Here is a 13,217-nt window from a genome sequence, read left to right as displayed (position 1 = left end):
TATCATAAAAATGAATTATCAAAAAAATTAAAAAATATTTTATATCAATAACATATAATAATAATAATAATAAAAGAAGCTCATGTCGCATGTATTAACGCTATTACTTTAAGGAATAGCACCGAACAGCTACATTGAACTTTAGGATATTCCTTTTAGAAAAATTTAGGATACAAATTTGAGGTGCAAGGAATGATAACTCTATTGGTATATTTTTAATTGCCGATTTATTATTACTTAATTCCCAAGGGGCCATTTTTATTTTTGTTTTCTCAACCAAACTATTCTCTCTCACACTTTTCCTCTCTCTCTTCTTCGTTCCGCCGGAGAAATCAGAACCCACCGGCGGCATCACACGACGAGCCACTTCACAGTAAACCCTAAACACTTAACAGAGAAAGAGAGACTCACGTTGATACTCTAGAAAGTTCACTATGGGAAACTGCAACGCCTGTGCGAAAGCTGATGTCGTAGAAGACAGCACCAACAACAGGAACAAGAAGTCTAATGAAACGAACCGCGGTGGTAGGAAGAAAGAGCAGAACCAGAAAAAACCGAACCCGTTCTCAGACGAACCGGCCCGGTCGGCGGCTCCGATCCGGGTCTTGAAGGACGTGATTCCAATGAGCCACCGGACGCGCATAAGCGACAAGTACATACTGGGCCGGGAACTGGGCCGGGGCGAGTTCGGCATCACCTACCTCTGCACGGACCGCGAGACCAAGGAGGCCCTGGCCTGCAAGTCGATTTCCAAGCGGAAGCTCCGAACCGCCGTGGACATCGAAGACGTGCGCCGCGAGGTCGCCATCATGTCCACGCTGCCGGAGCACCCCAACATAGTGAAGCTGAAGGCAACCTACGAGGACAACGAGAACGTCCACCTCGTCATGGAGCTCTGCGAGGGAGGCGAGCTCTTCGACCGGATTGTCGCCCGCGGTCACTACAGCGAGCGCGCCGCCGCTTCCGTGGCACGCACCATCGCCGAGGTTGTCAGGATGTGCCACAGCAATGGGGTCATGCACAGGGACCTCAAGCCCGAGAATTTCCTCTTCGCTAACAAGAAAGAGAATTCCGCTCTCAAGGCCATCGATTTCGGCCTCTCCGTCTTCTTCAAGCCAGGTAAGACAAGACAAGACATTTATGGAGATATGTGAGATTGGTTGGATGGTTAAGAAAGAAAGAAAAGAGGAAAAGGTTGTGGAGGTTCGATTGCTCCTGCTAACAAAAACTAATCATTAACCTAATATAAAAAGACAAGACAATTCTGTTAGAGAAGGATCAAATAAAAAAGACAAGACAATTCTGTCAGAGGCGGATAATGTTTAATTTGTTTTAATTTTATTTTTAAAAATTTTGTTGTGGGTTTCTTTTTTTAGGGGAGAGGTTTGTGGAGATTGTTGGGAGTCCTTACTATATGGCGCCAGAGGTTTTGAAGCGGAATTACGGGCCGGAGGTTGATGTGTGGAGTGCTGGGGTGATTCTTTATATTTTGTTGTGTGGTGTTCCTCCGTTTTGGGCAGGTAAGCTTTTGTGTTTCTTTTGTTGTTCTGGATGAGTTTGGTTGTGTTTAGATTTGATTTGAAGTTGAGGTTTTGGTGTGGTTTTTGGATGTTGCAGAGACCGAGCAAGGTGTGGCTTTGGCGATCTTAAGAGGTGTGATTGACTTCAAGAGGGAACCTTGGCCACAGATATCGGAGAGTGCCAAGAGCCTTGTGCGGCGAATGTTGGAGCCGGATCCTAAAAAGCGCTTGACAGCGGAACAGGTGCTTGGTAAGTCATTCACTCTACTGTGTGGTCTTGTGGTAACAAAAATTGCCAATACTAATAACTAACATCTGTTGAAAAAAACTGTGTGGCCGTGTGGTGTAGTGTACTACTGTTTACTCACTAGGTAGCAAGATGTTGGATTTTGTAACAAGGGAAATTTTGTTGTTATAGCTTCTTTTTTTTTTCCTTCTGTAGAATTGTTCCACTATATGTTAATCTTTGTGTTGATTTTGGTTTCATTGGAATTGGCTTTAATGCAGAAGTATGATAACTGAGTTTGTTTCAAATTTCAGTATGTTTTGTAGGCTCTCAATAAATGATCTGACAGGTATCCCTATCATTTTTGGTACATCAGTACCGGATCTGTAAGGGATGCCACATAAACATTAGTTTTCTTCTTTGTGCCAGATTCTTGCATCGTGAGTGTAATAGGACTTTAAATGTGTGGACGAAATTTGTCAGCAGAAAGCCCCTTACAACGAAGAGGGATATAAGAAAAAAGTTAAATTCCTTAAAATCTTAGTTATGCATAGCTCTGTTCCAGAATAGGTAGCTATAATGTTTGAGGAAATTTTTCTTTGTGGTGGGATTAGTGGGTGAAGTGTAGGATTAATTGTTTGGTGCAATACAATTAGGGGTTGCTTGGTTGAGTAGGTGGAAACTGGGAAGGTGGGGAATTTGGAATGAAAACCACTTCTCACTTTCTTGATATGACTAAAATACGAGAAGGTGGAAAATAAAATATTCATTTTTCAAGGTCATAGCACTAACTTTAGTTGAAAATTATGTTCAGTCAGTCATATATTTTCCACATACCAACTTTCCACTAACTCAACCAAGCATACTGTTCATCTATGGTTTATATATAAGATACTCCTATTTGTTGCTTCTCCTGGGTTAGTTAGCAAGCTATAACTTCACCCAAGATAGATTTCAACTATTGTTTATAAGCTAAGTTGGGTTCATTTTGTATTTGTTTTGGGTTTAAAATGTAACAATCTTCATGCATTCTGTCTTACTAAGGCAGATAGGGGAGGGGGAGGGGAGGGAATACATTTTTTACTCTTTTGAAGTTGAATAGTGGCATCTATTATTATTATTGTTATTATTCTTATTCTTATTGTTTTATAAAAACAGTGGTATTTATGGTCTATGTTGTGTTTAGAAGATGTTGTTTTGACAAGTAGATAGATTTTCTTATGGGCTTCAAAATCAGAATATCGCAACAGTTTGAAATTGCTGTGCTTAATATCATGTTTCTTTGTTTTAAAAGGAATATTCTCATTCTCACTCAGATCCTTTGCCCATTTTCCCCTTCTCCTCAAAAAGGAAAATAAATTGTTAAACATTTGAATCCCTATGACATGGGTTGGGAGACAGGACTTTATGTTAGGTCTATCTTATGAAGAAAGTCATGTGAATATTTACCATCTTTAATTATGTTTACAGAACATCCCTGGCTGCAAAATGCAAAGAAAGCTCCAAATGTTCCATTAGGAGATATTGTGAGGTCAAGGCTTAAGCAGTTTTCTGTGATGAATAGATTCAAAAAGAAAGCTCTGCGGGTTAGCATCTATTGTGGTTTATGCTGGATTGCTGACTCAAATCTTTGTGTGATTAAAGTATTAAGTTGAAAAGTTAGTGATTTAGGTTTCTTTGAATGGATGATACAGGTAATTGCAGAACATTTATCTGTTGAAGAGGTAGAAATAATCAAAGACATGTTTACATTGATGGATACTGACAAAGATGGCAGAGTAACATTTGAGGAACTGAAGGCTGGGTTGAGGAAGGTTGGTTCACAATTGGCTGAGCCGGAGATTAAGATGCTGATGGAAGTGGTAAATTTCTATAATTGTATATCATTTATAATTGATAATGTAATTACTTCGAATAATATCAGTTCTTTGATCATTACTATGTTTATGACTTAAGTCAATCTGATGGAGCTCTTGGAAGCATTTTTCTGCTGTAATGAGGATTTTTCTCTCTCTCGTGAATACACCATTACATATGAATGTGGCATGCGCATGACAAATGTATCTTGTCTTGCCATTTTGGATGTTGTGTTGAGATCATATAATATTAGATGCCACATTTAACCCAATTGTGTGCTGTATATTATATCTAAATTTACTTATAGGGACCTTTGGTTTATGGTAATATTTGGTTATTATTAATTAGTATTTAAAAAAATGATGCTAAAGGTTATATCGATTATGAAGATCACCTTTTGTTGTGGTAATATTTGCCTACTTGGTATATCACATTTTTTGTCTCTTGTGGAGATTGTTGTTTTAGGCATTGCTAGAGGAAAGTGGCACCAGTTTATTAAAAACACTTCCTATTTTTGTATAAAGTTAGTGGAACACTCTTACTTTTATTTGAAGTGAGATTCATATATCTAAAAGGAAAATAAATTGAATTGCTATGCATACCCTGATCTTGGACTTGTTAAGTGTATTTTTAACACAAATTTATGATTCTAGAATGGTTTCCTTTGTTTTGAATTACATAGGCTGATGTTGATGGGAATGGAGTACTTGACTATGGAGAGTTTGTAGCTGTTACAATTCACTTGCAAAAAATGGAGAATGATGAGCATTTCCACAAAGCATTCAAGTTTTTTGACAAAGATGGGAGTGGGTATATTGAGTTAGGTGAGCTAGAGGAAGCATTAGCAGATGAGTCAGGAGAAACTGATGCTGATGTATTGAATGACATCATGCGGGAAGTTGACACTGACAAGGTTTGAATTTTATGCTAATTACTTGTTGTTTACTTGTTTCTAGTTTTCCATTATGCAGATTCTTAGTATATTTGTGCAAAGTTTGAAATTTCAGTGAAAATTACAATTATTTGCTGCCTCTCATGTTACTTGCCTTTACCATCTTATGTGCACGTCCTGCTTGCTTCTTTACGTGTTGTTCCAACGTTTTTCTGTTTTCACTTCACAGGATGGTTGCATCAGTTATGAGGAGTTTGTGGCAATGATGAAAACTGGAACTGACTGGAGAAAAGCATCCAGGCAATATTCAAGGGAGAGATTCAAGAGTTTGAGCCTAAATTTGATGAAAGATGGCTCGCTTCAGCTTCATGATGAAATTACTGGTCAAGCTGTGGTGGTTTGAGTGTAAAGTAATTACTTTCTGTAACCTCATGCCATGCTCACTCAGTTACTCATTTTTCTTGCACCGCCTATTGTGCGTGAAATGAAATATATCATTTGCGGAATCTCTCCACGGAGCAAGTTTTGGGCAGGTTTGAGTTTTAGTGTTTGAAGCATTCAAATGATCTTGAGTTGGAGTTGGAGTTGGTTATCTTAGTGGCTTGGATGTTAGATGCCTGAAGCCTGCGTTGGAGGATTGCAATTGCATACTAAAGAGGGTTCATTGTTCGTAGCTTAACACCAAAAAGTGTGGGGCACATGCTACAGCTACATACCCGAAAAAAATTACATATTCTTTGTATATGTGTTATATTAGTGTTTGATAATTCCATTGGTAAATGTGATTTTTCTAACTCGTGTGCAGAAAACCAGTTATAGGATTTGTCTCATTGGCGACATGAACTTCTGAGAAAGTTTATAGAAAGTCTAGGCATCTGCTAGTTGAAGCTATTTAATTTGTCTGAAAATGTAGCTATCTTAAGCCCTCATTTTTTCATTTCCCCCACTTGTTTATAAATTATCCTTTGCCCCTATTATGAACTTAATGGTTGATTTGCATGAGGTAGAAACAATCTGAAACAGCTCTAAATGGTAAATACATTGGTTTGTTGTGTTCAACATATGCTAAATTACAAATCAAACTTGTGTGAAGTGCTCTCAATCTCTCACTATAGTCATTTGGAAGTAAAGATACGTAAATTCATTATCAGTGTTACGATTACCAAAATTCCATCCTTATGTTTAGTTCATTTAAACGTTTGACTTCAAATGACATGTTATCTGAAGAAATTGTGATAGTCCTCATGTCTCTCCTATATGATAATGGTAATGTTTACATCTCGATAGTTTAAGAAATAGGATTTACCCAAAATAACATGAAGATTGAATAAATGGTCCAAGCCTAACTCATTTTAACATGTATCAAATGGACCCTAATCAATAGTTATAATTTCTTAATAACTTAATCAAAATTAATGAAAACCTTTGGATGATCGATCCAGATTCCAGAGTTTATATTTTTTTTAACTTTTTCTCATATCTTACCAAATAAGTTGGTCAAGAAGAAAGATAATGAATAATAAATTAATAATGATTGCTATTATTCATGACAGGATCTCATGCCAAATAAGTGTGTCGTTCGTTTTCTTTTTCTTTTTTCTTTTGACAAACTTCTAGGAGCCAAACATAATTTTTTGGTGAATGGAGCTAAAAAAAACTTTCCTACATGGTTCTTATACACATTGTATGCTTTTTTTCTTTAAATTCGCCCCAACATATATCTTCTTAAATACTTCCTTCATACGACATTTTTTCCCACTTTCATATCACATCTTAAACTCTAATAAATTAGGGTAATATTTGTATATCTTACTCTCTTACAATTTACTCTCATTGTATTTTTCTTTCTTTATCTTTATTTCTTTCATCACATCATATGTTATATTTATCATTTTCTCTTCATATCTCTTTTCCCTCCACTTCGAATCCACTCCAAAATGGAGCGTACGCTTATAATTTTCAATAAATTAAGTGCCTACCAAAATAATTAATCAAGGAATTGAATGACAATATCAATACTAATTAAAAAAAAAGATTTTAATAGTTATACCTGATAATATAAAAGATTTTATATAAATTAACGTGACTTTTAAAATAATTATTATAATAATTAATAAATTTATCGTGATAATCTTATTGGACGGTAGTGAAAAAAACTTAACTCCATCACCAGTTTAGTACATATTTTTCTCATTAAAAAATAATGACATAAAAGATTCCAATATAGCACATTAAAATTAATTAAAACACTAGAAAATTGTCCCACAAAATCTAATTCCGCATTAAAACTGAGTTCCTTAGTTGATTTTTTTTATTATTACTAGGGGAAGACCTTAACTCTAAATTTTTTAAATAATAAAAAAATAGAAGTTAAATAAAGTTAATAAAAAAATAACCGAATAAAAAAATAATAATATAAAAATAGTAGAAAGTTAATGTAAGTTAGAAGGAAAATTTGAAATTTAAGAAGTGATTTAAGGATAAAATTATCCAATGAAATATGTACACCAAATAGGATAAATCTCATTATTAATAGTTATAGATAATAATTGAGTTCCTTCCTAAAACCTTATGGGAACTGCTTGGGGCACCCAACAGTTTTCCAAAATACCAAAAATGTCCTTATGGGTATTTTCAGTTATAAATAGTAGTTAGGTTTTTCATTTCTGCAGGAACTTTTTTTCTTCATAAAATCACACTCTCTTAGTGTAACTTGTTTCTGTTAGCATCCTTTTGTGAGCGTTTGTTGTCGCCGGCAGTGTACGTGCGTTGTTTACAAATATACGGTGAAGTTTGACGATTTTTCTTCGTCAAAGAAGAAGAGGTGCGTATTTTTTTTTCAAAACATATGGATTGGCAATCCGTATGTTTTGAATTTTTTTAAATTGTAATTTTTTATACATTTAATTTATTTACAAAATTTGATAATCAAACAAATTTGATATTTAATTGAATGTTGTGTTTAGATGTTTATTACAGTAATTAATAGTTAAACAAATTTGGTATTTAATTGAATGATGTATTTGGATGTTTATTACAATGATTGAAAATTAAACAAATATGATATTTAATTGAATGATGTATTTAAATGTTTATTACAACAATTGATAATTAAACAAATTTGGTATTTAATTGAATGATGTATTTAGATGTTTATTACAATGATTGAAAATTAAACAAATATGATATTTAATTGAATGATGTATTTAGATGTTTATTACAGCAAATGATAATTAAAATTTTTTTTATATTTAATTGAATGATGTATTTATTAGAGTTTATATGATATTTATTATTCATTTGTTTAATTATAATTTTATTTTTTTATTTTTTACAATTGAATATATTAATGAAAATATGTAGTGAAAATGTATTCTGTGGCTATATGGTTTACAATAGATTTTTTTTTTTTAATTTTGTATAGAGCTATATTTGTGTTGATAACAAATAAGGTGATTGTATAATTTTTTTTTAGTCATTTTTTGTTTATCATTGAATTTGTTAAATGTTTTATTAAGATGGACGAAGAAGAATGGAGGTATGATACTATCATGTTTGAAGAAGTTGATATGAATGTTGAAAATGAGGAAGATGTTGGCGTGAAAGTTGAACACATTGAATGCTCTAATGCCTTTAATACTTCTTAGGTATTTGTCTAATTTGTTGTTGGTGTAATAATTATATTACATAAATATTCATTGATCTCAGATCTTCTTTGAACTGTGTTATAATTGTTTGCTACTCGTGATGAAGTTTTACATTGGGCTCAATCGATGGCTCATGAAATTGGATTTTTTGTCGTGATAATGAGGTCAGACACAAATACTGGTATTAGAGAAAGGGCCTTATTTATATTAATAGCTTGCGAAAGGAGTGGTGAGTATAGGCCTAAGAAGAAGGATTTGGTTAGAACATGTACTGGCAGTAGAAAATGTGGATGCCTGTTTAAGTTGTGTGTGAAGCCAATTTTGGGAGGAGAAGGATGGATGGTGAAGTTAATTTGTGAGACTCACAATCATGAAATGGCAAAGTCATTTGTTGGGCATCCATATGCGGGTCGACTGACTAAAGATGAGAAGATTGTTGTTGTTGATATGACAAAGTCCATGGTGAAGCCAAGAAATATTCTTTTGACGTTGAAGAAGTACAATGCCAGCAGTTATACAACAATCAAATAAATTTACAATGCCAGAAATGATTACCGTTCTTCTATAAGAGGGAGTAACTCCAAAATGCAACAGCTCATGATGCTGCTTGACCGAGATCAATATATTCCCTGACATAGGCTGAAGGATGAAAATGTTGTACGTGACTTGTTCTAGAGTCATCCTAATGCAGTCAAATTAACCAATTCTTGTAATTTGTTTTTTTTTATTGACAGTACCTACAAAACAAATAGATACAAACTGTCGTTGCTTGATATTTTTGGTGTTACATCAACAAGAATGACATTTTCCAATGCTTTTGCTTACTTGGAGGGAGAACGTCTTAATAATGTTGTTTAGGCTCTACAGCGATTTTAGGGTCTTTTCATGAAAGTTGATGCACTCCTTGGGGTTATTGTTACCGACAGAGATTTGGCTTTGAAGAATGCACTAAAAACTGTATTCCCGGATGCTACGAACTTGTTGTGTCGGTTTCACATTAACAAGAATGTGAAGGCAAAGTGAAAAACCCTAGTGGGTCAAAAAAATGCATGAGATTATGTGATGGAGGCTTAGGGGAGTTTGGTTGACTGTCCATGTAAGAGTTAGTTTGATGAGTACCTTAAGAACTTTGAAATGGCTTGCTCTTTGTGGCCTATGTTTGTCGACTATGTGTGCCAAACTTGAATGATTCCGCACAAAGAAAAAATTGTTAAAGCATGGACTAACAAAGTGATGCATCTAGGAAACACAACTACTAACAGGTATGAATATTGTTTTTGTTTATGTTGATTTGTTTAAGTGTTGACTTAATTGAAAATGTTGCGGTTGTTTATACATTGTTGTATATTTCATTTGTAGGATTGAGAGTGCTTATTGGTCATTAAAGAGACTTCTACAAAACAACCTTGGTGACATATGCAGTGTTTGGGAAGCAATGAACAACATGATGATACTTCAACACACCAAAATTAAAGCATATTTTGAGATAAGTACGCACGTCGTTGGGCATGTGTTTAAAGTTACCTTGTACAAAAAACTACTTGGCATGATATCAATGTACGCTTTAAATGAAATTGCTATTGAGTATGAGTGTGTAGCCTATGTAGGCAAAAACCATTCACGTTGTGGATGTGTCATGAGGACTACCCACGGTCTTCCATGTGCATGTGAGTTGTCTAAATATGTTGTTGGCTCCATACCACTAGAGACAATCCATATTTTTTGGTTGTCGCAACCTACCTTATGATGGGACAATGAAAGCAAATAAAAGAAAGCACGTTCGTCTCCTAGGGAGAAAACGTGTGGGAGTTGCCACCAACGTTTATTCGAGGAAAGCGTTAGAAAAATAAAAAAAGGTCTGTGAATTTTGAAAAGAAGGGTTCGGGAGTTGTTTACCCATAGGGAAGATATTAGTACCCCACGTGCCCGTCACGAAGAACAACAACCTTTAATCGAGTGTGTAATAAAAAATAACGTGACTACAAAATTAATTATCTTTCCAAGAGCGGCGAATTTATTTTCTTTTACTATATTATTTTTATTTATTTAATATTATTTTTTTTTGGATTTTTTTGAATTGACAAGGGTATTGCCTTTGCTTCTACGTATCCTCAGGTGTAATGAGGAAATTAGACCTACGTAGTTCTTTAAGTAAGAATGTTTGTGTGTTGAATTGATTTTATGTTTTTGAAAGATTTATTTTAATTGCAAACAAAGGGGTCATTAAGACGTTGGATCTTGAAATGACGTTTTAGATTTTGAAAAGCGGAGGGAGTCATTAAGGCGTTGGACCTTGAAACGATCTCAAGTGATATTTGAGTAGAAAAGATTACATATATAATATCAATAGGGATACATAAGGGTACAAAGATTACATCAAAATCTTAAGAAAAACAAATCGACTATTGCACAAGGTACAAGGTTTGCAAGAGAAATGATGTAGGAAACGATCCACAGTTTGATTCGACAACACCTTAATTCTTCTTTTTTTTCCTTCTTCTTTTTCTCCTTTCTGTGTTTTCCCTTTCTTTCATTAGTTCCCATAACCCTTAAACCCTTCCCCTGCATGGCTATTTATAGGAAAAGGCCATTTGGTGCAAGGGAAGCTCGCCCAGGCGAGCTGGTTGCTTAAAGCTAAAGGTATCAGCTCGCCCAGGCTAGTGGCTTGCTTAGGGCTAAAGAAATTTCATGGCCCAGGCGAGCCAAATGCTAGCCTGGGCAAGTTTAGGTCCAGAAAAATCTAGGAAATGACCATTTTGCCCCCTCCTTATGGCTTTTTTTTTCTAGAACTGACAAACAACCATCAAAACCCTATGCGACCCCTTGGCCTTGAGTTGTAACCGGTGCCAAACATTGTAATTCAATTAGCAGTGATCAAAACATCATATATGAATGATAAAAACATTATACCCGGATGAAGTTAGGGTCTGACAGTTGCCCGTCTTTACTTATCTTTTAATGACACTAATTTTATTCAAGCGATCAGGCTATTCAAAACCAGACACCAGAGAAAAAAATGAAAACAAAAAAAATAAAAGGACATTGTGTAGAAGCAAAGCTTCCAAGCTTATTTTGATGATGTCAAAGACTCAAGTCAAGAATCAAGATTCAAGCAAGTTTCAAGAATCAAAGAGTCATTCAATCAAGAATCAAGATTCAAGTAAAGAATCAAGAGAAGACTCAAGATATTCAAGAACCATTAAGATAAGTATAAAAAGAGTTTTTCAAAATATTGAATAGCACAATTTGTACAAAATAATTTTTCAAAGAAAAATCTTTTACCAAGAGTTTTTACTCTCTGGTAATCGATTACCAAAAGGCAGTAATCGATTACCAGTAGCCAACATTCTTTTCAAACTGATTTACAAAGCAGTAATCGATTACCATGGGCATGTAATCGATTACCAATGTTTTTGAACGTTGAGTTTCAAATTCCAAGAGTCACAACTTGTGATAAAATATTTTCAAACTTGTGTAATCGATTACACAACATTTATAATCGATTACCAGTATTTCTAAACATTGGTTTTCAAGTCTAAACATGAAGACTCACAACTGTTGATGTGTAATCGATTACACCATAATGGTAATCGATTACCTGTGACTGGTTTTGAAAAATAAATTTCCAAGAGTCACAACTTTTAAAGTGACTAGTTTTGAAGAAAGTCACAACTCTTAAAGTGACTAGTTTTGAAGAAATTGCCAAAAGTCACAACTTTTAACATGGTTTCTTCAAGAGCCATCAAATGACTATAAATATGTGACCATGGCATGAATTTGATAACAAATTTTCATTCATTCATATTCAACATCTTTCTAAGATTTTTTGTTCAAAATTTGCTTTGTCAAGAAAAGCTCATTGGGCAAAAACTTGTGCTATTCTATTTTCCTCTCCTCCTCCATTCTTACAAAAAGCTTTTCAAGAGACCGACTCTTGGTGAGTGTTTTAAAGAGAAGGTCTTCTTGGTTAAAAACTAGACTCAAAAGACTAACCGCTTTTGGGTTCATTACAAGAAGCGAATTTGCTTCTTGGTTGATCACTGGACTCAAAAGACTAACCGCTTTTGAGTTCATTGCAAGAAGTGGGTATAACTTCTTGGTTGTAATCACTGAACACGAAGGAGGGGATTCCTTTGTGGTTCATTGCTTGTAAAAGATTTTACAAGGATAGTGGAAATCTCAAGCGAGTTGTTTGGGGACTGGATGTAGGCACGGGTTGTGGCCGAACCAGGATAAATCCGATTTTGCATTCTCTCTTCCCTTATCTCTTTTACTTCCTATTGTCTTTATATTTCTGCAAGTTATTTTCATTCATTTATTATTTCAGTAACTTGTTAACAAAGAAATAATTGAATCTAAGGAATAATTAAGAAAAGGAAAATTTCAATTAGGAATAGTCAACAAAATCTTAATTCAACCCCCCCTTCTTAATATTTCTGAGGACGCTTGTCCAACAAGTGGTATCAAAGCAGGTTTCTTGTAGAAAGTTTAGAAACTTCAAGAAATATGACCACAACAAGTTTCTTATTCCTGGAAGGAAATTCTAAAAATCTATCTAGTATGTCTCTTGCCACATTATTTGGAAAGTTGCAGGAACATGAGATGGAATTGCAAAGAATCAATCAAAATGAGAAAGAACAAGCAAACATATGTTTAATGACCAAGAGTCATGAAAGCGATGAGGAGGAGCCATGGAATAAAAAGTGGTACATAGACAGCGGATGCTCTAAACACATGACAGGAGATGTCTCAAAATTCACAACTATCTCTCCTAAGAAAAGCGGGCATGTAACCTATGGCGACAACAACAGAGGTAAAATTCTTGGAGTCGGAAAAATAGGTACGAACTCTTCAACCTCTATTGAAAATGTTTTACTTGTTGAAGGGCTTAAGCATAGTTTGCATAGTGTTAGTTAATTATGTGATAGAGGTTATAAGGTATCATTTGATTCTAAAAAATGTGTCATTAAACATGAACATGATAAGGACATAGAGCATATAGGATTTAGAGAAAACAATGTTCACATGTTAGATTTAAAACAAAAATCAGATGATAATAAATATTTTCTTAGCAA

The 13,217-nt window shown here is 34.6% G+C and overlaps 1 protein-coding gene across 1 annotated transcript; it reads left to right on the top strand.

Moving 5' to 3' along the window:
- The first annotated feature begins 434 nt into the window (after positions 1-434).
- On the top strand, positions 435-5,532 carry LOC114409760 (calcium-dependent protein kinase 10-like). The gene is made up of 7 exons (XM_028373340.1): positions 435-1,119; positions 1,377-1,520; positions 1,618-1,770; positions 3,217-3,332; positions 3,441-3,608; positions 4,286-4,516; positions 4,725-5,532. The coding sequence occupies exons 1-7, from the start codon at positions 435-437 to the stop codon at positions 4,896-4,898; spliced, it is 1,671 nt and encodes a 556-aa protein (XP_028229141.1). The 3' UTR covers positions 4,899-5,532.
- The last annotated feature ends 7,685 nt before the right edge of the window (positions 5,533-13,217 follow it).

This window comes from Glycine soja, chromosome 4 (genome assembly GCF_004193775.1).
Source record: "Glycine soja cultivar W05 chromosome 4, ASM419377v2, whole genome shotgun sequence".
Lineage (NCBI taxonomy): Eukaryota > Viridiplantae > Streptophyta > Magnoliopsida > Fabales > Fabaceae > Glycine > Glycine soja.
The sequence above is the reverse complement of the archived record's forward strand: the minus strand, read 5'-3'. Positions and strand labels throughout refer to the sequence as shown.